The 23745-nt window shown below is 44.8% G+C and overlaps 5 protein-coding genes across 5 annotated transcripts; 2 read left to right on the top strand and 3 right to left on the bottom strand.

The window, feature by feature from the left end:
* Nucleotides 1-148: 148 nt before the first annotated feature.
* On the top strand, nucleotides 149-809 carry LOC115776744 (histone H1-like). The gene has a single exon (XM_030724508.1). It carries the CDS (start codon nucleotides 149-151, stop codon nucleotides 794-796), a length of 648 nt encoding a protein of 215 aa, XP_030580368.1. The 3' UTR covers nucleotides 797-809.
* A 1183-nt stretch (nucleotides 810-1992) lies between these two features.
* LOC115776749 (histone H2A-like) lies at nucleotides 1993-2401 on the bottom strand. Its single transcript, XM_030724512.1, has one exon. It carries the CDS (start codon nucleotides 2388-2390, stop codon nucleotides 2004-2006), a length of 387 nt encoding a protein of 128 aa, XP_030580372.1. The 5' UTR covers nucleotides 2391-2401; the 3' UTR covers nucleotides 1993-2003.
* A 252-nt stretch (nucleotides 2402-2653) lies between these two features.
* Nucleotides 2654-3113, top strand: LOC115776747 (histone H3). The gene has a single exon (XM_030724511.1). The coding sequence runs from the start codon at nucleotides 2661-2663 to the stop codon at nucleotides 3069-3071; it is 411 nt and encodes a 136-aa protein (XP_030580371.1). The 5' UTR covers nucleotides 2654-2660; the 3' UTR covers nucleotides 3072-3113.
* A 1999-nt stretch (nucleotides 3114-5112) lies between these two features.
* On the bottom strand, nucleotides 5113-5689 carry LOC115776751 (histone H4). Its single transcript, XM_030724514.1, has one exon. It carries the CDS (start codon nucleotides 5652-5654, stop codon nucleotides 5343-5345), a length of 312 nt encoding a protein of 103 aa, XP_030580374.1. The 5' UTR covers nucleotides 5655-5689; the 3' UTR covers nucleotides 5113-5342.
* A 2641-nt stretch (nucleotides 5690-8330) lies between these two features.
* Nucleotides 8331-8791, bottom strand: LOC115776781 (histone H2B 1/2-like). The gene has a single exon (XM_030724553.1). It carries the CDS (start codon nucleotides 8772-8774, stop codon nucleotides 8400-8402), a length of 375 nt encoding a protein of 124 aa, XP_030580413.1. The 5' UTR covers nucleotides 8775-8791; the 3' UTR covers nucleotides 8331-8399.
* Nucleotides 8792-23745: the final 14954 nt, after the last annotated feature.

Raw genomic sequence — 23745 nt, 5'->3', positions numbered from 1 at the left:
CCGCTCAGGCCGCGCGCAGGAGCCCCACGCGCTGCCTTCACTCTCTACGGTTCTCATGGTGTGTTTAAGTGCAGCGCCGCGCTGCGAGCTTCCATCACTGTACCGTGACTCTCGTGTTTTTGCTCCCAGTGCGGAAGCGACGTGGAAAATGTCTGAAGAAGCTCCAGCTCCAGCTCCAGCTCCGGCCGCCGCTCCGGCCAAAGCGGCCAAGAAGAAGAAGACAACGCCCTCCAAGCCCAAGAAGGCCGGCCCCAGCGTCGGCGAGCTCATCGTTAAAACCGTGGCTGCTTCCAAGGAGCGCAGCGGCGTGTCCGCAGCCGCTCTCAAGAAGGCTCTGGCCGCCGGAGGTTACGATGTGGACAAGAACAAGGCGCGCGTCAAGACCGCCATCAAGAGCCTGGTGGCTAAGGGGACTCTGGTCCAGACCAAGGGCACCGGGGCCTCCGGGTCCTTCAAGATGAGCAAGAAGGCGGCTGAGGGTAAAGAGAAGAAGCCCGCCAAGAAAGCCGCTGCTAAAGCCAAGAAGCCCGCCGCGGCCAAGAAACCAGCAGCGGCCAAGAAGCCCAAGAAGACGGCGGCAGCCAAGAAGCCCGCCGCAGCCGCTAAGAAGTCCCCCAAGAAGGCCAAGAAGCCCGCAGCAGCCGCCAAGAAAGCGGCCGCCAAGAGCCCCAAGAAAGCGGCCGCCAAGAGCCCCAAAAAGGCGCCCAAGAAGGCCCCCGCAGCAGCCAGGAAAGCCCCCGCGAAGAAAGCAGCCAAGCCCAAAGTCAAGAAGGCCGCGCCAGCCAAGAAGAAGTGAGCGCTCACACTCACAATACAACTACACAAAGGCTCTTCTCAGAGCCACCACACCATCACCCGAGAGCTCTTCTGCACTCACATCACTACACACACACACACACACACACACACACACTATGAGGCCTGTTGACATGTCCTCAGGTTTACTCTACACAATAGATTTTAGACTTTTATTTTCAATTCAACTGACAAAAGATTTAATGTGAACCACACTCTCAGATGCTGAAACTCCTCCAACAGGTCATCCCACACTCAGAGGATGGAGAAACGTTCCTGACCTTTCTTTGCATCCAGCTGTGGATGAGTGCGTTTGCCTCAGTTCAATGTATTCATTTTTAAAGAGTAGGGGTTCTCCTTCACTTTGAGGCTGCTGAGCCCACACAGTAATGACTTAGTGAGGATGCAGTTACTAAATGCAGCAAGCACATTTCCTTTTAAAGCACATAAACAGCAGAGGGGAGAAAGCGCTCGAGATTTCTGCCCGTTTTATTTTCTCGTGGAAAGCACTGAATTTTACAGCTGATGTAAGCCAGTGGGTCTGACCCATGCATGTGTTTCTCTCATCTGAATGAGAGTTTATTTCATCACACTGAAAGACGTGCTGTGTGAGCCAGAGGTTACTAACTAATTATTAAATGCAGAGTGGTGTATAAACCCGAGTGAAACACTCAGTGCATCACGGGAACCCCCCAGCAGCCTAGGCCTATTGCAGCGTAACTAAGGGTGGGTTCAGGGTCCTCTGATCCAGCCCTAACTATAAGCTTGATCAAAAGGGAAGGTTTTAAGCCTCATCTTAAAAATAGAGAGGGTGTCAGTCTCCTGAATCCAAGCTGGGAGCTGGTTCCACAGAAGAGGGGCCTGAAAGCTGAAGGCTCTGCCTCCCATTGTCCTCTGAAATCTGTGCTTTCAGGATCTCGACTGTTCAGCTTCATTGGTCGGACTGACTATGCGGAGCCATCCGTGTGGCGGTATTTCATGAGCTGTACGGAATCCGAAATGGCGCAATGTGAGTTGATGCATCCAAAATGATGTGATTTTTAAATGCATAAATTAAATGTCTTAATGCAGCAGACTGAGGTTTGCGTTACTGAGCTCAGTGTGAATGAAGCGGATTGTAATTGTGTAGTTTGTGGTGAGGCTGCGTCTCAGAGAGCAGTGTGTGGCTCTTAAAAGAGCCTTTGTGTTGCAGTAGCAGTAAGTTGCGTTTACTTGGCCTTGGCGGGCTTCTCGGTCTTCTTGGGCAGCAGCACGGCCTGGATGTTGGGCAGCACGCCACCCTGAGCGATGGTGACTCCGCCGAGCAGCTTGTTGAGCTCCTCGTCGTTGCGCACAGCCAGCTGCAGGTGTCGGGGGATGATGCGAGTCTTCTTGTTGTCGCGGGCAGCGTTGCCGGCCAGCTCGAGGATCTCAGCGGTCAGGTACTCGAGCACGGCCGCCAGGTAGACGGGGGCGCCGGCACCAACGCGCTCAGCATAGTTGCCTTTACGCAGCAGCCTGTGGACACGGCCCACGGGGAACTGCAGTCCAGCACGGGACGAGCGGGTCTTGGCCTTAGCTCTGGCTTTGCCGCCGGTCTTGCCGCGTCCACTCATGTTGACTTGTGTTTCGTTGCAGTTTCAACGCTCCAAGGAAATGTGTTTGCAGCAGCGCAAAGCCTCGCTTATATGCGCGCAGGGGCGGGCCGCTGTCGCCTGTGGCGCGCACTTTGAACGCGCTTTCCTCGCCCACGAGAGAGCCGCCAATGAGCCGGCGCTCTGACGCAACGTCACAGCCGCGTCACAGCCGCTCGCTCGCACAATATAAGAGCATCGAGCGGGCGCTCCTGTCGCTACGTTTTGTCGTGTTGACAGAAGGAAGAAAGGATGGCAAGAACCAAGCAGACCGCCCGTAAGTCTACTGGAGGCAAAGCCCCCAGGAAGCAGCTGGCCACCAAGGCCGCTCGCAAGAGCGCCCCGGCCACCGGAGGCGTCAAGAAGCCTCACCGTTACAGGCCCGGTACCGTGGCTCTGCGCGAGATCCGCCGCTACCAGAAATCCACCGAGCTGCTCATCCGCAAGCTGCCCTTCCAGCGCCTGGTCCGAGAAATCGCTCAGGACTTCAAGACCGACCTGCGCTTCCAGAGCTCCGCCGTCATGGCTCTGCAGGAAGCCAGCGAGGCTTACCTCGTCGGCCTCTTCGAGGACACCAACCTGTGCGCCATCCACGCCAAGAGGGTCACCATCATGCCCAAAGACATCCAGCTGGCCCGACGCATCCGCGGAGAGAGAGCTTAAGCTGCCTCCGTGCACCAAAGCAAACCCAACGGCTCTTTTCAGAGCCCCCCCACTCCCACACCGAGAGCTCGATCCTCTCACACTGCACCCACTCTCACGGCAGCAACAAATCACTACAATCACTTTTATCATCTCTCTCTTCAGCTCCTTTACAGTTCACCCAGCGTTTCATTCATTGATTCAAAGTAGCTCCAATATTGATCTAGCAGTGGCCACTCACACATTAACATGTTGCTATCACTCTGTAAATTCCTCGTGACAACTGCTCCTCAATAATTCATCACAAATATTCAGATTTTTATTCTATTATTTTTTTTTAAGCATGCATTAATCCAGAAAAAGCTCATTGAAACAGCTCAATCCTCTGATCTATGGTGTCACACTCCTTTTGTTCCCCACTAATCAGAGTGCACATCTGAGCACCACAAACTAAAGTTTCTTTAGAAATCGGCCTTCACTTAATTTGCTGGCCAAAGATTATTCGAGCTGTAGTTTTGTGCACATTGTCTTAACCTCCTGAGCAGATAGATTATGCTGACAGAATAAAAACTACAAGTATCTTTGATGAACAGGGAGTTGTTACTTTGTTGCAAAGTAGTTACAAAAGCTACTTATTTTTAAGTATGTCCTCAAACCGAGACAATGGTATGGTAAACATCCAGTGCGTGCTGTGACTGTGAGCATTAGAGCTCAGGACTGACACCATGAACCCACTCAGTGATCAAATAGCACAGTGTTCTGCAGACCGTCGACAGATTTGAAGTCAGGAAGGATCATTTTTGGTCTTCTCTCTGGCCTCTCCTTGTGATGAAAAGTGTGCAAATTCAAAATCACTGAAAAACTTTGTGATGTCTTTAATAATAAAATGTGGGGGACAAAAGCATTTGTGTTTGAATATATTTGTAAGCCACAGCGACATTGATCCAGATAAAACTGGCTCAGGGACGTGTTGGGAAATCTATTGGTGTTCAAAATACATTAACATAACATCCTGATATTGAAGGAATCATTACATTATTGACTCTTCCACAAGTTGGCGTCCCCACACCTTCATAGAGTGGCTCTACAGTACCTCTCCACACCAGGATCCTCGGTCCCCTGTGAGGGGAATTTTTTTCCCAAAGCAGATTTCACTCATCAAAAAAACTTGTAAACAAAAAGTGTGGCACATACACAAAGACAATCCCCTCATGCACATACTTTATTTTCACACTGCAGCACAAGGAAGTCATCCAGAATCTTCCCACAAAAGTACTTTCAAAAGCTGAATGTGAATTTTCCATATCATGGGTTTCATTACAATGATGTTCTCGTCATGAAAGTCAGGAAAATGTTTGTGATACAAATCCAGGAGTGTCATGATTGTTACCACGAAAGTGGTTTCCTGATGTTGGAACATCTGTCTCACTTCACAGCACAAACCTGTCATATCAATCTAAATCATGCTTCAAGGCAATATAAGCAGTAACAGGTCAACATATTTAAACATTATTTTAGTAAACTGGTATTTTACAATGTAATATTTTCATGCGTACACACTGATTCTCAGGATGAAGATAGCTGCTTGTGACTGAGCAGAACGGACCGGACCGGGATCTGCTCCTTTGTGCAAAGAGGAGGAACAGGATGAGCTTTGCTAGAGCTACAATTAAGCTCCAGCAGCCACTGGTGTGAATCAAGTACTTTATTATCCCCGAGGGGCAATTTGTTTTGCAGCCAACAGCAAAAATAAATCAATCTATAAAAACAATCAAACATACAACCAGGGACACAATCATCTAAAAGTTTAAAAAGTTAATAGTATTGGGAATGAAATTAATTTGTTCTGCATTGTGGCAGAGAGTACCTCCTTCCTGACGGCAATAACTGATACAGAGGACAGGGGGTGAGTGCTATCACCCCAAATTCTTTCTGCCTTTTGGGTGGCTCGAACCCTGTACAGGAGGGAAAGATGTCTCCAACCAATCAGACAGAATTCATGTGGATTTTTAGCCCAATGAGTTGTTAAACTTTATGAGAACAGAAAGCAACACCTCAGATATCAATTGTAAACTACTTTATTCAACTTACATTGTCCCCACTTGAAGATGAAGAGTGAGAAGAGGAAAAGTGTGTTACTTTAGACAAGTGACTGAGTGGCATCAATATTACTGTCCAATCACTCAGATCATGCAGCTATAAACAGGTAAGAATCATTTGTCCTTTTTGAACGTGTGGGCGGCCCTTAAAAGGACCTTTGTGTGTTTGTAGTTGTGTGTCCGAGCTGTGAGCTTAACCTCCAAAGCCGTACAGAGTGCGGCCCTGCCTCTTGAGCGCGTACACCACATCCATGGCGGTCACGGTCTTCCTCTTGGCGTGCTCGGTGTAGGTGACGGCGTCACGGATGACGTTCTCCAGGAACACCTTGAGCACCCCGCGAGTCTCCTCGTAGATCAGACCGGAAATACGCTTGACACCACCGCGGCGAGCCAGGCGGCGGATGGCGGGCTTGGTGATTCCCTGGATGTTATCACGGAGAACCTTGCGGTGACGCTTAGCGCCTCCTTTTCCGAGTCCTTTGCCTCCCTTACCTCTTCCACTCATTTTCACTGGTCAGTCAAAAGATCGTGAATCAGCTCGTCGAGGGCCTTGCAGCTATTTCTGGGTGCTCTGAGGACGTAATTGAGAACAGGGGCGGGTCTTATTAGGGGCCGTGGGCAGCATTAGCGCCACCTGCTGACTTGCAGCAGGAATGACGGACAGCAGACTGTGTGAGGGTCTCCAGCTGTGTGCAGCTGTCTCAGAGGTCTTCTCCTGGTTGGTGTGTCTGTCTCTGTGTGCTGCTGCGGGAAGATTCACAACAGTCACAGATACACTGCTACAATTCCACTCTGAAACATTTGATTTCAGTGATTTTGTCCACCTGCTCTGTGTGTGTGTGTGTGTGTGTGTTGCTGACAGTCACCTGGATGATGTGCTGTCTGTGATACATGAGCAGCACAGTGCAGCACTGAGACTCTGATTCTTCTTGTCCTTTTTCTCATGAGCACAGCTCTCAGCATTCAGCTGAGTGCAAAGACATCAGTGAGCCCTCTGCATCCTCTCAGAGTTTAACCAAACTCAATCAGCTGTTTTCAGTCTGCTCATTAAAGGGGTCAAAGGTTCAGGATTTCCTTTCATTTGTCACCTGTCAGTAAAGAAGCCACCATATTCCTCTGTTATCAGCATCATTTGATTGAAGTATTATAGTATGTGTGTGTACATACATAAACACACAGATAGATAGATAGATGTGCATAAACACATATCCATTTGCAGTGGGGAAAATAAGCATTTGATACACTGCTGATTTAGCAAGTTTTCCCACCTACAAAGAATGGAGAGGTCTGTAAATTTTATTGTAGGTACACTTCAACTGTGAGACACAGAATCTAAAAAAAGATCAAGAAAAACACATTGTATGATTTTTAAATAATCAATTTGCATTTTATTGCATGAAATAAGTATTTCATCACCTGCCAACCAGCAAGAATTCTGGCTCTCACAGACCTGTTCGTTTTGCTTTAAGAAGCCCTCCTACTCTGCACTAATTACCTGTATTACTTGCACCTGTTTGAACTTGTTACCTGTATAAAAGACACCTGTCCACACACTCAGTCACACACCGACATCTCCAAAATCAAAGAGCTGTTGAAGGACACCAGGGACAAGCTTGTAGACCTGCACAAGATTTGGATAGCCTACAGGATAATAGGCAAACAGTTTGGTGTGAAGGCAAAAACTATTGGTGCAATTATTGGTAAATGAAGAAAAGAAACACAAGATGACTATCAGTCTTCCTCGGTCTGGGGCTCCATGCAAGATCTCATCTCGTGGGTTAAGGATGATTCTGAGAGAGGTCAGGAATCAGCCCAGAACTACACGGGGGACCTGGTCAATGACCTGAGGAGAGCTGGGATCAGTCTCAAAGATGTTAGTAACACAGTATGCTGTCATGGATTAAGATCCTGCAGGGCACAAAAGTTCCCCCCTGCTCACGCTAGCAAATGTTCAGGCCTGTCTGAAGTTCACCAGTGACCATCTGGATTGATCCAGAGGAGGAATCTGAGAAGGTCATGTGGTCAGATGAGACCAAAATAGTTTTTTGATATCAACTCCACTTGATGTGTTTGGAGGAAGAAGGATGAGTACAACCCCAAGAACACCATCTGATGTGAAGCACGAGGGTCAAAACATCATACTTCGGGGGTGCTTTTCTGCAAAGGGGACAGGGCGACTGCACGTATTGAAGGTTGGGGTCATGTATCGTGAGATTTTGGCCAACAACTTCCTTCCCTCAGTAAGAGCATTGAAGACAGGTTGTGGCTGGGTCTTCCAGCATGACAATGACCTGAAACACACACCCACTCCAGAACTGAACCTAATAGAAGATCTGTGGAGGGAGCTGAAACTTAATGTTGCCCAGCAACAGCCCCAAAACCTGAAAGATCTGGAGAAGATCTGTACAGAGGAGTGGGTCAAAACCCTGCTGCAGTGAGTGCAAACAGCAACTACAGGAAATGTCTGACCTTTGTAACTGCAAACAAAGGTTTCTGTACCAAATATTAAGTTATGTTTTCCTATTGTATCAAATACTTCATGCAATAAAATACAAATGGATTGTTTAAAGATCATACGTGATTTTTTTTTTTTTTTTAGATTCTCAGTTGAAGTGTACCTACAATAAAAAAAATTAGACCTCATTCTTTGTAGGTGGGGAAAACTTGCAAAATCAGCAGTCTATCAAATAATTATCCCACTGTATATAACAATATTGATAAAACTGCAGTAAAGTCAGTGCTGCTGGTGATTTATAAAGGAGCCATGTGAAACTGGAAATCTGTAGTGGACTAGAAGCAGTAAACAAATGCATGTCCAAATCCTGCTCTACTGTATAAATGTCATTTTAGTCAGGCAGCTTGCCAGGCTTATGACATACGTATACCATAATTTTCAAAGTTTGAGGATATGAGTGTTACTGAGATTTAGCCCTGCACCATCTCAAATAATCAGTGGTGGAGAAAGAGCTGATGCTGGAGGCTGAGGTGCTGCTGCAGTGGACGCAGCTCTCTGCAGGTCACAGCCTGATTCTTACGCTCATGCAGCATTATCCAACTTTACCAGAGACACCCACCACACTCTAGTTATTCCTCATAGTTATTCCTCATAACTATTGCAAATGTTGTATTTCTGCACTTAAGAAAAATAAAGACATTTTCAGATCATAAAGCAAACACACAGAATGAGCTCTTGTTGTATAGTGTGTGGCTCTTAGAAGAGCCGTTGTGTTGTGGGCTGAGAGCAGACGAGTTACTTGGAGCTGGTGTATTTGGTGACGGCCTTGGTGCCCTCGGACACGGCGTGCTTGGCCAGCTCCCCGGGAAGCAGAAGGCGGACGGCGGTCTGGATCTCCCTGGAGGTGATGGTGGAGCGCTTGTTGTAGTGAGCAAGGCGGGAGGCCTCCGAAGCGATACGCTCGAAGATGTCGTTGACGAACGAGTTCATGATGCTCATGGCCTTGGATGAGATGCCGGTGTCGGGGTGGACCTGCTTCAGCACCTTGTACACGTAGATGGCGTAGCTCTCCTTCCTGGTCTTCCTCTTCTTCTTGCCTCCCTTTCCAGTGGTCTTCGTCACCGCTTTCTTGGAGCCCTTCTTGGGCGCAGACTTGGCGGGTTCAGGCATCCTGCTTCCTCGTTACTTTACAGCAACCAGTGTGGTTCCACAGCAGGAGCTGCTCCTCTTATAGAGGCTGCATGCTAATGTTGCTGCGCCGACCCTCGGCTTTCATTGGCTAAGCCTCTCGAGAGGCGGAGGCTAGTGTTTCTATGGAAACTTTTGTTAAAGCTGCAGCAGATACGGTGACGTAGTATTGAATGAGATGTGACTCGAGCACTCACTTCACACTCACTCAAAAGCGGAAATATTGTGATTAAAGTGGACCTGAAACCCAGCATGCATGAAGGCTAATTTACGGAGCTGCTCTAAAAGCTGCCACAGATGAACTCACAGATGAAGAGTTTACATCACATCACTGGGTTGGTTGGTCGGTCAGTCTGTTGTGTGTCACCTGTTACTATGTTAGCTAACAGGTGACAGAAGCCATAACTCAGCAGAAGACAAGGAAACTATGAAATTAAAAATCAGCCTCAGGGGTCACTTTGTGCTGTCTCTGCCTCATGATCCCATTTCAATAAGAAACTTAGTCATGTTATGCTGTGATGCACACGTAGTAACCTGTTACATTGTAAACTAGTTGGATGAGTTTGGGGAGTAAGACTATTTGAATGCACAAAATGGAGCTGAACACATCTTGCAGACAGCTGCTTTCCCAGCTGGTCGGTCCGGTGAACCACTGGGTCACCTGCCTCCAGCAGGCCCTCCTCCACAGTCCGCATTGCAAACCCGAACATTCAGCTAACAGGTGTTTTCTCCTGTTTTAGAGCAGCTAGCCAACAATGAACTGACTGCTTCAGACACAGAGAGTAAAATTGGACTCCATATCTTTGTTTAATTTTGATTTTTTTTTTATTCATTTATTTGGTTTAACATGCCTTACAAACAAAATATATTACACAAAAAAGGGTGAACACTTGTTTCCATTGTGGTCCCAGAAACAAACATAAATACGTGGCTGCAGCCGAGGGCAGCACAGAGAGACTTTCCCAGGCTGCTTTTTGGTTTAAGTTTCCTTCTTTTTCACTGAGTTATCAGTTATGACACGTTAGCTAACATAAGCTAATGTAAGTCTGTTAACCAACCAACCAACCCGGTGACATCACAGAACTTTAAACTCTTACTTCTTGTCTTTCTTGAGCAGCGCCATGCTGTAATTTAGCCTTCATGGGTGCAGGGTCCTCTTTAAAGCTACATTTATGGGACTCTCCTCATACCGGCGTCATCACACCTTATTCTTCATTCCCCTGAAGCAAAGTTGACTTTATTGTGTTCTGCTGTGAAATCAACCCTTTGTCTCAATATAAAGACACACAAAGAAAAGTCTTAGGAATGATGTAACAAAGTAATGACTGTTCAAAGATGATGCTTAGGTTTTATGCTTATTGGTTCCAATTAATCCCACACAAAGACAAACAATGGCCACTGAAGTACAGGTCAAATGACCTGCACCCCTGAGGATGTGGTTGAAATGTGCTCATTGTTCTAATATTTCAGTAGTCATTGAATGTAATGCTGAGACTCTCCTAACATTCATTTCATGATTGATCTCTTACTTAATCTGTTGTAGTGTTCCAGGTTCCATGGATGTCTTTGCCAGTAAAAATGGCAAAATTATGTTAAAAGTAAAAAATGAATAAATAAATTTATGCTTTTCTGCCTTTGAGGTTTGGTCCTGGCCTGCGTTTGATCAGGTTCAAAATTGTCCACTTTGGTTTGTCAGCTGAAGCTTCAGATTTCCCTCAGTGTCCTCAATCTGTTTTTTCTCAGGGCATATCTGTCCCACAGAGTCCACTAATAAAGTAAGTAAAATTTATTCATATAGCACCTTTCTAGATAAAAATAACAAAGTGCTTCACAACAATCAAAGGAAAATAGTGATACACAGTAAACACACATAAACCACTAGTTAAAAGCAAGCCTGTGCAAATAAAGGCCCTTTCACACCGGACGCATAAATTCTGTGCGAATGTTTCGTGCATTAAAAATATTTTTCGGACTCTCCTGTTCTTAATGCAGACGTTCACACCGACTGCGTCATTTCACAGGACAAATTTATTTATTGTTCATTTATTTTTTAGGATCAAGTTCGATTTTTCTGACTTTTGCAAGTGACCAAACAGGACTGACCAATCAGAGCGCTGCATTTAGCAGCATGTGAGGTCATAGCTCAAAACAATAAAACAATAAATAACAATAAATGGGAACAATAAAATCATAATATTTTACCTCAGACACACAGCTACACGCTGGTCAGTCGGCTCTCTGAGGTGCCGTTTACACGAGACCGTTTTCATTTTGAAACGGTGTCGTTTTGATGCGTTTCGGCCTTGCGTTTACACGACAACGGTGTCGTTTTGATGCGTTTCGCCCTTCTGTTTACACGACAACAGAGTGAAAACAATGTGTTTCAGAAACGGGGTCCAGAGTGGAGCGTTTCAGAAACGCACCGGCTTGCGTTTTCGTGTAAACACTTGAAACCGGGGTGATTTGAAAACGCTCGACTCGCACATGCGCACTATGGTTGCGACGGCCAGTTTTTCGCGCACGCGCAAACTGATAAACAGTACTCGCGGATTCACGAGTGCTTCTTATGCTTTTCTTGTGTTTTTACCGTTTTGTAATTCAGCGTTGTGTGCAGCAGCGATCCAACCTCATCATCTGTCCACACAAAACCTCTCACATTGGCCGTTTTGTAAGTAATGAACAATTTGCCGCACTACCTACTGTGTCACTCCACGCATGCGCGTCTTGCGTAAACAAACTGCAAAGAGAAAACCTACGCCAACTTGTGGCCTGGCATGGGAACTACATCGTTTTCATCGTTTCACATGTCCTCGTGTAAACGCGGATCGTTTCTGAAACGCCATCGTGTAAACGAAAGGCTGAAACGCATCAAAACGACACCGTTTCCAGTGAAAACGGCTTCGTGTAAACGGCACCTGATATTATCCTCTGCCTCCTCACATGTGATCCCAACTCTGCTCCTGTAGCAGAATGGATTCTAATTGGTTGGCTGCTATGACTGGGCGGTCATGGTATAAAAGGGCGGCGTGTAACACCATATTGTGATCTTGCTCTCGGTGATGCACACGCTTCCGGATTCTCATCTATGTGTCTCGTGGCTGTAGCAGAGTACGCTGGTGGTAACCTTGTAGCCCTCCCTCCATAAGCTTCGGGTGTGGTATGACTCCTTTTTATTGTAATGCGATTTTAATCCTGTATCTTATTTGCCTTTTGATTTGTAGGTAGTAGCTGGGGAAGCCCCATACCGGCCAATTTGGTCCCTGCAGGCATTGATTGACTGGTATGTAATTCCGCGGGTTTCTGTTTATATTCAATATCTTCACCAGTCATTTTAATATTTATTGTGTTATTATAGGGTGTTTGGGCCTGGGTCAGCGGCGTGTTGCTTTCCACGGTGCCGCCATCGCTTCGTCAGGATAAAGCTACAGTGTGCTGCTGTTTTGCCTTTCCCCATTTTTTTTTTTTTTTTTTTATGCGATCGTTTTATTTCTTATGAACAAAATAAATTATTTTGTTTTATCTCTTACAACGTCTGTCGTAAGTGAAACGAACCTGAGTGTCCTTCATGTGCTGATGAATTGGTGTCTGTTGAAGGAATATTTCCCTGGGTGGAATTCCCAGGGTGGCGTTGTCAGTTTCTTTGTTTTATGCAAATTACTCCAATTTTAAATAAGCAGATTCGCTGTTAGTGTCCTTTGAATATTTTGAAATACAGATCGATCCACCTTACCATCGCCACACCAGCAAGAGCTCAAACTGTCCACTGACATCCTGAAATATGTGCGAAAGTATCCGTGATGCAGCTTCAACTCTGGGATCAAACCATGAAACTCTCCCTGCTGCTGCTTTCTTATGAGTTGGATGAACCCAGAATCTGTTTTTTTTTTTTTTTTTAGAAACAACACAACCTCATTACATCATCGTTTGATGTCAACTTCATTTCTTTCACAATGCGTTTTATGAGGATGAAAAACGCAACGCGTGCGGTGTGTATGTAGGTTACACGACAGATTCGCATCCTAAAGATTCGGAATTTCGTGTTTACGCAACGCATCCAGTGTGAAACGGCCTTGAAGCGAGGAACCACGTGAGTTATATAGGATAATTAGAATATTACTTAAGACCAATACAAATGTTGGCCAGCTGAAAAGTATGAACATGAAAAGTATGAGCATGTACAGCACTCAATACTTAGTTGGGGCTCCTTTTGCCTGGATTACCGCAGCAATGCGGCGTGGCATGGAGTCGATCAGTCTGTGGCACTGCTCAGGTGTTATGAGAGCCCAGGTTGCTCTGATAGTGGGCTTCAGCTCTTCTGAATTGTTGGGTCTGGCGTATCACATCTTCTTCTTCACAATATCCAATAGATTTTCTATGGGGTCAGGCGAGTTTGCTGGCCAATTAAGAACAGGGATACCATGGTCCTTAAAGCAGGTACTGGTAGCTTTGGCACTGTGTGCAGATGCCAAGTCCTGTTGGAAAATGAAATCTGCATCTCCATAAAGTTGGTCAGCAACAGGAAGCATGAAGTGCTCTAAAACTTCCTGGTAGACGGCTGCGTTGACCTTGGACCTCAGAAAACACAGTGGACCAACACCAGCAGATGACATGGCACCCCAAACCATCACTGACTGTGGAAACTTCACACTGGACCTCAGCCAACTTGGATTCTGTGCCTCTCCTCTCTTCCTCCAGACTCTGGGACCTTGATTTCCAAAGGAAATGCAAAATTGACTTTGATCAGAGAACATAACTTTGGAGCACTCAGCAGCAGTCCAGGCGAGACTCTTCTAATGCCGTCTCTTGTTCAAGAGTGGCTCGACACGAGGACTGCGACAGCTGAAACCCATGTCTGCATACGTCTGTGCGTGGTGGTTCTTGAAGCACTGACTCCAGCTGCAGTCCACTCTTTGTGAATCTCCCCACATTTTTGAAGGGGTTTTGTTTCACAATCCTCTCCAGGGTGCGGTTATCCCTATTGTTGTACACTTTTTCTACCACATCTTTTCCTTCCCTTCACCTCTTCACAGACGCTTCGACACTGTCGAGCTTCCGAAGCGCAGATGTTTCGAAACACTGCTCCGAAACCTGGTTCAAAACACCCATGTCACGTGACCATGGCAAAGCGAGGCTTTGGTGCATTTCACCGTAGCTCCGATAGGTGGCTTACCCGCTGCCAGAAGCTTAAAAGTCAACCCAAACATATCGAAACCTCAAGGGCGTTTTATGAGATGCGAGAGGTTTCGAGAGAGGAGGAAGAATTTGATATAGTGACATTGCAATTGATAGCGTGATTTAGTGAGTGATTAGTCAAATTAGAATATTTATTCATAGGTTACTTAAAAGCAGACAGGTAGGATTACATTAAATTAATTCAGTTTAAAATATAGTTAGTGATAGTAGCAGCGAGATAAAGATAGGTACGAGAGAGTACAGCAGTTCCAGGTGTAGTCACATAGACTAGATAGAATAAGATGGAACATCCCTGTAAGAGATCCCGATCTGCAGTGTGGGAGCATTTCCATTTGGAAACACCAAATAAAGTCAGGTGTCTGATTTGTGCTCAGCAGCTGGCCTACTGCAATAATACATCTTCTATGATTCGACATTTGAGGAGTGCGCATCCTGCCATTTTAGAGGGTTCAGAGGGAGGTAATGTTCCCTCTGTACGTAGGCCTGCTCCTGGGCCATCTAATCAAGGTATGCATTGTTTGAGAGATTATTCAGATTGAGCCTTAATGCATTAAAACTCACTGAGAATGGCCACAGTTTGAAATGGGACTCAGTAATGCCCAAACAATGATAAATCTCAGCCACATTACAGGACTCCATTGTCAACACTGAAATAGCAAACAAATGCTAAAAAATGAGAATTTATTGAATCAATATGTTTCCTGCCTGTCTGTATTTATGCAAAAACCACCAAAGGCACAATATATTTGTGTCTGTGTGTATTTGACATAATATTAACTGTAATTCCCAAAGACTTTATTATTTTCAGATGGAAATGTGACAGCACACTGAACAGAAACTCCCTATAACAGTTTGGTTGTTTAGTGTATTTTGGCAATGCTGTTGTATGGCCAAGTAACCGCCTCATACCCAAAGCTGTTTTTTGAAGATACATCTACTTTTACTCTACATTTACTCTTTTGGGATTGATTTTATGTTCTCTTTTAAAAGGCAGGCAGAAAGAGTTGGATGAGGCTCTGGTGAACTTGGTGGTGAAGGATTTGCAGCCCTTCACTGTTGTTGAGGATGAAGGTTTTAGGGCCTTTGTCCAAAAGCTTGACCTCAGCTACAACCTGCCATCAAGAAAAGCATTCAAAGAAATGGTGGAGGAGAAGTACAAGATCACCAAGGAGAAAGTGAAGGCAGCCTTGTTACAAAATATTTTATTTCATACATTTATTTGTTTTGCATTACACTGAATTAATAAGCAACTGAAACACATATTAAAACACAGTTCTTTACAGTCACAGCATGCGGTCTTTGACAAGAGAGTTTTTCTTGCTTTGTTGGATGCTGGTTTCTCCCAAAACATGTGCGGATCATAATTATTGATAGTGTGGTGTAATAAGTACCCTCGCTTACAATTGTTCAGCACTTGTGCGTTTCATTGTTTCAGAGAACGTTATTATACAGATGTGGAATGAGCTAAAGTAGCCACTGGGTTACACTATAGAGATGTGTTTCAGATTGTTTCGAAGCTTCGACACAATTCCGGCAATTCCGGTTTCAGAAAGCCTCGCTTTGCCCATCACTACCTCTCTGTTAATGTGCTTGGACACAGAGCTCGTTGAACAGCCAGCCTCTTCAGCAATGACCTTTTGTGTCTTGCCCTCCTTGTGCAACGTGTCGTGGTTGTCTTTTGGACAGCTGTCACGTCAGCAGTCTTCCCCATGATTGTGTAACCTACAGAACTAGACTGAGAGACCATTTAAAGGCCTTTGCAGGTGTTTTGAGTTAATTAGCTGATTAGAGTGTGGCACCAGGTGTCTTCAATATTGAACATTTTCACAATATTCTAATTTTCTGATACTGAATTTGGGGTTTTCATTAGTTGTCAGTTATAATCATCAAAATTAAAAGAAACAAACATTTGAAATATATCAGTCTGTGTGTAATGAATGAATATAATATACAAGTTTCACTTTTTGAATGGAATTACTGAAATAAATCAACTTTTTCCTGATATTCTAATTTTATGACCAGCACCTGTATTAAGTAGCCTCCCAGCAGCATTTTGAACCAACTGCAGGCAATCTAAAGATGATTTACAGAGGATGATGTACAGTGAATTACAGTAGTCCAATTAAGAGGAGACAGAAGCATGAATAATAATTTTGACTTCAGATTTGGACACCTAGACCAAACGAAAAGGTCTCTGCCAGGGTGCTGGAAAGGAGGGTCTGTCCATTAGTCGAACCTCGGATTCAGGAGGAACAAAGCGGTTTTCTTCCTGGTCGCGGAACGCTGGACCAGCTCTTTATCCTCTCAAGGATATTCGAGTGTGCATGGGAGTTTGCCCAACCAGTCTACATGTGCTTTGTGGACTTGGAGAAGGCATTCGACCGTGTCCCTTGGGGTATCCTTTGGGAGGTTCTGCGGGAGTATGGGGTGTCTGGCCCGTTGTTGCGGGCCATTCAATCTCTGTACAACCGCAGTGAGAGCTTGGTCCGTATAGCAGGTAATAAGTCGGATTCGTTTCCTGTGGGTGTTGGACTCCATCAGGGCTGCCCTTTGTCACCAATTCTGTTCATAATTTTTATGGACAGAATTTCTAGGTGTAGCCAGGTGGAGGAAGGCTTCTTCCTTGGTGGCCTCAGAGTCTCATCTCTGCTCTTTGCAGATGATGCGGTCCTGTTGGCTTCATCAGGGGGGGGCCTCCAGCTCGCAGTGGAACGGTTCGCAGCAGAGTGTGAAGCGGCTGTATGAGAATCAGCACCTCTAAGTCTGAGGCCATGGTCCTCAGCCGGAAAAGGGTGGAGTGCCCTCTCCGGCTCAGGAATGAGTTCTTGCCCCAAGTGGAGGAGTTCAAATATCTCGGGGTCTTGTTCACGAGTGATGGGAGAAGGGAGCGGGAGATCGACAGACGGATCGGGGCTGCTTCTGCAGTGATGCGGACGCTGCACCGGTCTGTCGTGGTGAAGAGGGAGCTTAGTGTAAAAGCGAAGCTCTCGATTTACCGGTCGATCTACATTCCTACCCTCAGGCTCAGAGTAGAGCCGCTGCTCCTCCATATCGAAAGGAGCCAGTTGAGGTGGCTCGGGCATCTGATTAGGATGCCTCCTGGCCACCTCTTGGGTGAGCTGTTCCAGGCATGTCCCACCTGGAGGAGGTAGACCCAGGACACGCTGGAGAGATTATATCTCTCGGCTGGCCTGGGAACGCCTTGGGGTCCCTCTGGATGAGCTCGAGGAGGTAGCTGTGGAGAGGGAAGCCTGGGCTTCTCTGCTTAGGCTCCTGCCCCCACGACCCGGCCCCGGGTAAGCGGAAGAGAATGGATGGATGGGTTTGGACACATTTGACTGACGTGGGCAATATTTCTTAAATGAAAAAAGTAGGATCGCACCAGGCTATTAACAGGTTTATCAAAACTAAGAGCTCGGTCAAATGTAACAACTAAGTTTCAGACATTTGACTGAACCACTGATGATAAAAACCAAGATTATTTATCACAGTGGGAGCAAAGCTATCAGGTGCGCAACCAAGAACTTCAGTTTTCCCAGTATTAGTGAAAGGTAGTTAGGAGCCCTCCAGTTCTTTATAGCCTCAACACAGTTCTAAAGAACGTGCCCAAAATGTCTCTGATATGGAATAAATACAGAGTAAACAGAATAGGTCTCAAGACAGAACCTTGGAGCACACCACAGGACAGCAGCAACTGAGAAACTTCTGTTTAAGAGGTAAGATGAAAACCAATCTAAGGTTGACAAGAGATGCCCACCTGTGTCCTTAACCTGTCAAATTAAAATGTTGTGATCTGCTGTGTCAAACACTGATGTTAAGTCCAGGAGTACAAAAACAGAGAATTCACCTGCATCTCTGTCATGGTCCGGGGTCCACAGGACCCCGTGTGTTTTTGTTTTGCTTCCTTTTGTCTGTTCTGTTTGGGATTTCTTTTGGTTGTGAGGTTTAATTGTTATTTCTAGTCCCTGGTGTTCTCTCTGTATTCTGTGTCAGGTCTGCGTTTCCGTTCCATCGTGTTACTTCCTGTTTTATTTTGATAGTTGTCCAGTCCCAGTCTCTTGTGTTTAGTTTTGCTTCCCCTGGTCTAGTCAGTATTATCAGCATCACCTGTGTTACCACCTGTTTCCACCTCCCTCATTAGCCCTCCTGTGTATTTAAGTCTTGTGTTTCCAGTGCCTGTTGTCGCGTCGTGGTCCCGTATTCGTCTCCTGCTGTGTGTCTTGTTTCGCCTCGTATTTAGCCTGGTATTTTTGCTCTGTGTTTTGCCACTAGCTCTGCCTACTCCGGCCTTTTGTTGTGCACCTGAAAAATAAAGGTGAATGACCTTTTACCTGTGCCTGGCGTGTCCTGCATTGGGGTCCTCCTTCCTGCCTGCCACACAGACGATACATGACAATCTCTTTTCATTAAAATATTGTTAGACACTCTAAGAAGAGCAGTTTCAGTGGAGTGCAGGTTACAAAACCCAGACTGAAACTTATCAAGTATGTTATATTGAGCTAAAATAACATTTAGCTGTTTGACCACAACTTTTTCTAAGATTTTTGATATAAAAAGCAACTTTAAAATTGGTCTAAAATTCTGAGGGAGAGAAGGATCAGAGACTCCCATCAGAGAATATTTTTGTGTTTTTTGTGGTACTGACTCCCTGAGGGTGTAACACTTGGTGAAAAGTCCTTGCTGCTTTTGCAGCTTTGCTAGCAAAGGTTCAGGTATCTTTTCACACTCTGCATCAATCAAGTTCTTGTGTTTCTCTGCATCTTAAGTCTCATAATGGAAATTCAAAATGTAATATTTAAACACAGCAACTGTTTCCCACAAACTAAGGGCTCAGATTTACCTCTGACCTCAGTAAATAAATACTTAGAAGCCCAGGTCCTGTTAAAAACTCGGATACAAATCCTAACTAAAGAAGAGGAAAGAAGTTACTGGATGAAACTTCTCCCCATCCAGAGGGGAAATTTATTGGGCAGATTTACACAGTGGGACAAATTAGCATTACCAGCAATCACCAGGGTGATTCCTGGTAATTTATATACCAAGACCCAGCTAGTTAATTTCATCTTCATCTTCATCTTCATCTGCTGTGACCGGTTGGGCTGAGGGGAGAGAGACAGGACAAAAGACATGCTGTGGAAGAGAGACAGAGATATAACTAATGATTAAATGCAGAGTGTAGTATAAATGGGTAGGTTCCTTAAAGTGCAATGTCACATTGCCACATCTGCTGTGAGTTGAACTGTTGTTCCTGCTGTGTGGTCAGATATTTACAGCCATTATGTAAGTCACAATGAAATGTTAAATCTTCAGTGTAAGCTGCAAAATAAAGCAGCTTCACATCCCTGCCAGCACTCCTAGGTGGGCCCCATAGCAAGGGCAAACATTATGGGCCCCATAAGGTTTTGTCCGCGGTTTCCATGGTGGCCCTACAGGGGTTTGCCCAGATAGATTTTAACCAGCCCTGAATATGTGTTCATTCGGACCCATACGGTCCATGCATGCATGGACCGTATGGGTCCGAATGATCGGTGTTTCAGAACAACTGAGTTCACACAATAAAAGCTCCCAATGCAGGACTGCCAACTGTGATGTTGGATCCCTCTTTAAGATTTATTTCTGGCACTTTGAGCCTGTAGATGGTGCAGCACAGAGACTGGAGAGGAAACCAGGAACAGAGCATTGAACTCAGAGACAGGGAGCTGAATTCTTACAGACGTCAGGATGTAAGAACAACAGAAATAACAGCACTCAGCCTACAGCAGTAATCACAGCTCGGGGTTAATAACCCAACAGCACCCGCAGACCATGACTCCACCTCCTCCCTGGAACAGAAGATGCCATCTGATCGGGACTTTAGGGCTCAGCTGGTTAGCAGAGCTAATCCTGCTCCTCTGGCCTGCGCTGCAGGAACGCTGCTGCTTTCATGTTGCTCTTTGCTTTACTTCCTCGTTTTCATCCTTCTGTTTAGGTTGTGTTCTTTTGTTAGCTGGACAGGCAGCAGCTAACATTATAGTCTTCCTTCTGCTTCTCTCACAGCCAGCCTGGTGTTAAGAGGTGACCCTGAAATGTTTTACTGAGTGTGGAGTCATTTGTCAGGTCTTAACAAATTTATTAGACCCCCCACCCAGTGTGAGGTTTATGCCACAGCTGCCCTGAAAGTGCAATTAGCAAAATCAATTTTATGTTTCTGTAATGTTCAAACCACCAGTATGTCCAAGCTGTTTCATCAAAATATTTTAATTTAAAATATGCTAAATGTTAAAAGGATTTTTCAAATTTACTGTTTTACAAAAAAGCAGAAAAACAAATAAAACACATTATTATTATTTTTTGATTAAGATGCTTACAGTTACAATTCCTGAATAGTAAACCAGTTTTTGTGGTTGAATGTTATTGATCTCACTGATCAATAGTCCAGTGTGTCGGCTCAAATTTGGGTATAAAAATGTAAATTCAGTTTGTTGTTTGCCAAATAAATATTAATATAACTCTTAGTTTTTGACAGATTTGTAAATTATTTGTGTTTTCTTGTTCAGCACTCTGCAGTGTGTGAAAGGTTCTTTGTTTTTCTGTATTTCACAAAGTGAATAAAGCGAGAGGCAAAACAAAAAGAGGAACTGGTCATCCACGAAGCAGAAGTCTTCATCTTATCTTCATCTGTTAATGACTTAGTGAGTTACAGCTCACATAAATGAGGTCGAGACTGCAGCTGCTAAACATAAACCTCTGTAGCACAAAGTCACTTCTGCTTTTTCTCTGACTGCTTTAATCATCTGCTTTCTGTTAGCTTTCAGTAACCTCTGCTCTTACGTGGCTGTAGTTCAGGAGGTAGAGCAGGTCACCTACTGATCGAAAGGTCAGCGGTTTGATTCCTGGCTACTCCAGGCTGTATGCTAATTTATCCTTGGGCAAGATACTTAACCCCACTTAGCTTAGTTAATCATGGAAGTGCTTGTAGGTGTGCATGGGTAAATGTATTGTATAAGTGCTTTGAATGCTCAGTCAGAGTAGAAAAGCACTATATAAGAACGAGTCCATTTACCATTAAGGTTTAGAGCTGTGCAAACTCAAGGGCCTGGCTGAACGTGTAAGATTATTAAACTTGTTTTGTCTAAAAACTAGATGTTTACACCTGATTATAGTCTGAATCTTTCCAAAGTAAGTGAAATAATCTGCCAGTGCAGGAAGATAATTACACTTGAAGTAAGACAAATAATCTTTAGAATGACTCGATATTTTGTCCCAGTCGGCCGGGAGAAGTTTTAGTCCAACTGCAGCAAAAGTTAGAAATGATGATTCTGACAACTGTTCTGGTTTCCTGTCATCATCTTAATAAACTGTTGGGCACAGCAGGCAATATTCATATCAGAAAGATACAGACACAGAGGATAGTTACTAGTGACTGCTCTACAAATGCACAACAGTGTGCTGCTGGCAATGATAAAATGTTTTCTCTCTACATTCTCTCCCCAAAAATATCCCCGTTCATTCAGCGTGACGTGCACTGGATGGTTTCATGTAGATGAAGATGATGTGACTCATGTGCTGTAGCTACAGCTCAGTCCAGGTAAACACCTCTGAGACATTTGGAGCACCTCTTCCTCCTACACTCAGCAGTAAAGACATGTTCAAATAAGGGCATGAAGCCACTCAGCGGGTTTGACCATCATCAGCCTGCCCTCTATAAAAAGGTCTCCTCATTCTGACTGCAGCCACTGCAGCAGCATCTCATACCGAGAGGAAACAGAGCACCCAGCGTCACTCAGACCTTCTCCACCACAGCAAGTAACAACATTTTTACTGGGCTAAATTTAGATTACAGCTTAGGATCAACAGGGCAGAGAAATCTAGACTTTCTGTTCATCATCTCAAAGCAAGGTCTCAGTAATCATGATCTGGATTTAAAATTGTCCGTCTTTTAAAAACAGTGAAAGTAGAAACCAGGCAGACAGTTTTATTGTGCATTTCTAGACTAAAAGAGGAATCCAGTCTGATCAAAGACGTTTAGTCTACAGGCTTAATCCATGTCTGGGGAGCTGAGCCGTTCAGTCCCGACAACCTGCAAACTGTGAAAGGTTTTCATTTCACAGTGAGAGGAAACCCTCTGTGCTCTCTGTTGACACTGTCCAGTTCTGAGTTGGTGCTAAAGGCAGACAAACCAGAAGAGTCCGAAACAGCAGAGCTGATAACCTGAGGGAATTAGGGTCCGGTTTAGTGAACAGTTTACATATACTGTGACATGTTCAGACTTCTGACTGGTATTTTTGTTAAACCCACTCAGATGGCTGCTCTCTGCTGGATGTCTGTAGCGGTGGCTTTTTTCATGACTGTCAGAAACGGTCAGACTGCTCTGGACCAAAACCAGCTTGCACCAATTGTACAAGAAATTCTGAACAGGTGAGTTTAAAGTCCATTCATACACAGTGAGATTTTACACTTGATTAGCTCCTCCTTTTAATTCTGTGTCTTCCTGAACTTCTGTCATATAAACCAACATGCTGCCAGCCGTGTTGTCCTTTCATCTATTTTCCAAAATTAAATCTTTAAATCAAAATCAGAATCTGTTTGTTTCTTTGGCAGGTACACACCACATTACTCAAAAGACAAAAGGTGAGTAACAAAGTGCCAGAAACAGATAAACTCATGTAGAACCAGAGACTGAACAAATTCATCATTATATACTCACTGTTGTTCATAACTGGGTTTTCAAGCTCTCATTCTCCGAGCATCAAATAATCCAGTTCTGTCAGAACCTCTGGTGTGTGTCTGTTACGCACACAGTGTGCTGTGGCAGAAGTGACAAATGGACCTTAGTGTTAGTGAGACACATTAATTATTGCTGCATAGGACCATAAACACACATATACACAAAAAGACACCTTGTGTGTAGCAGTGAGATGCATATAGTATCTTACAAAGCTGCATTATTAGACAAAGTAAGCGTTTTTCAATTAAACAAAATACAGTAAATCGATTTTTAAAAAGTCATAAAGCCACTGATTTCCTGAGCAATATGTGAGTGAATCAGTGAAAACTTTAATTTGCACAATATGAACAAAATGTTTTTGTTTCTGTTTCCTTTGACAGCATTCCCCCCATGTTCAGCGTGGCTGTGAGCGTCCCGTACAACAACAAAAACCACATGTATGACATGAGCAAAGTCCCTGATTCTGGTGAAACAATGAGAAATACAATTCTAAAATGTGACGTGTACAAGAGTAAAAAAGTGGTGGCAGCCACAGTGCTGAGATGGCCCAATGTCCTAAAACAGTGTCCTAATGAGCGTGTGAAGTGGATTGATGTTCTGAGGACATGTCGTGGACACAAGGTAACAACATGGGCTGATATTGAAAAATGGTGCGGTAAGGATGAAATTCAGGAAGGTAGAGCTGATCACGCGGAGTACCGAACCCTGCAGCACATCAACGCTTTGGCACCAAAAGACCAACAATCAAAAGATGATCTGATGATTTTCTACATCCGCGCCTCCTCATGTGACAGCATATGTACCAACCCAACAGATAGTCGGAATATTCTTGAGAGCATAAAACAGATTCAGAAATGGAAAAATTATGCTGTTGTGTTTTCAGATGTGTTTAAACGTTGTGGTGGTAACAACATACCTGAGAACAGACTGTGTGACTCACTCAACAGGCTTGCGAGCTCAGTCGGTCTTAAGAACATATTCCGATGCTACCCAGAGCGGGAAGTGCGGTGCGTTAGCTGCTATAACAATAATAACGTTACACGTACTTGTTTT

This window comes from Archocentrus centrarchus, unplaced genomic scaffold (assembly GCF_007364275.1).
Source record: "Archocentrus centrarchus isolate MPI-CPG fArcCen1 unplaced genomic scaffold, fArcCen1 scaffold_37_ctg1, whole genome shotgun sequence".
Taxonomy (NCBI): domain Eukaryota; kingdom Metazoa; phylum Chordata; class Actinopteri; order Cichliformes; family Cichlidae; genus Archocentrus; species Archocentrus centrarchus.
This window is presented reverse-complemented; position numbering and strand designations above follow the sequence as displayed.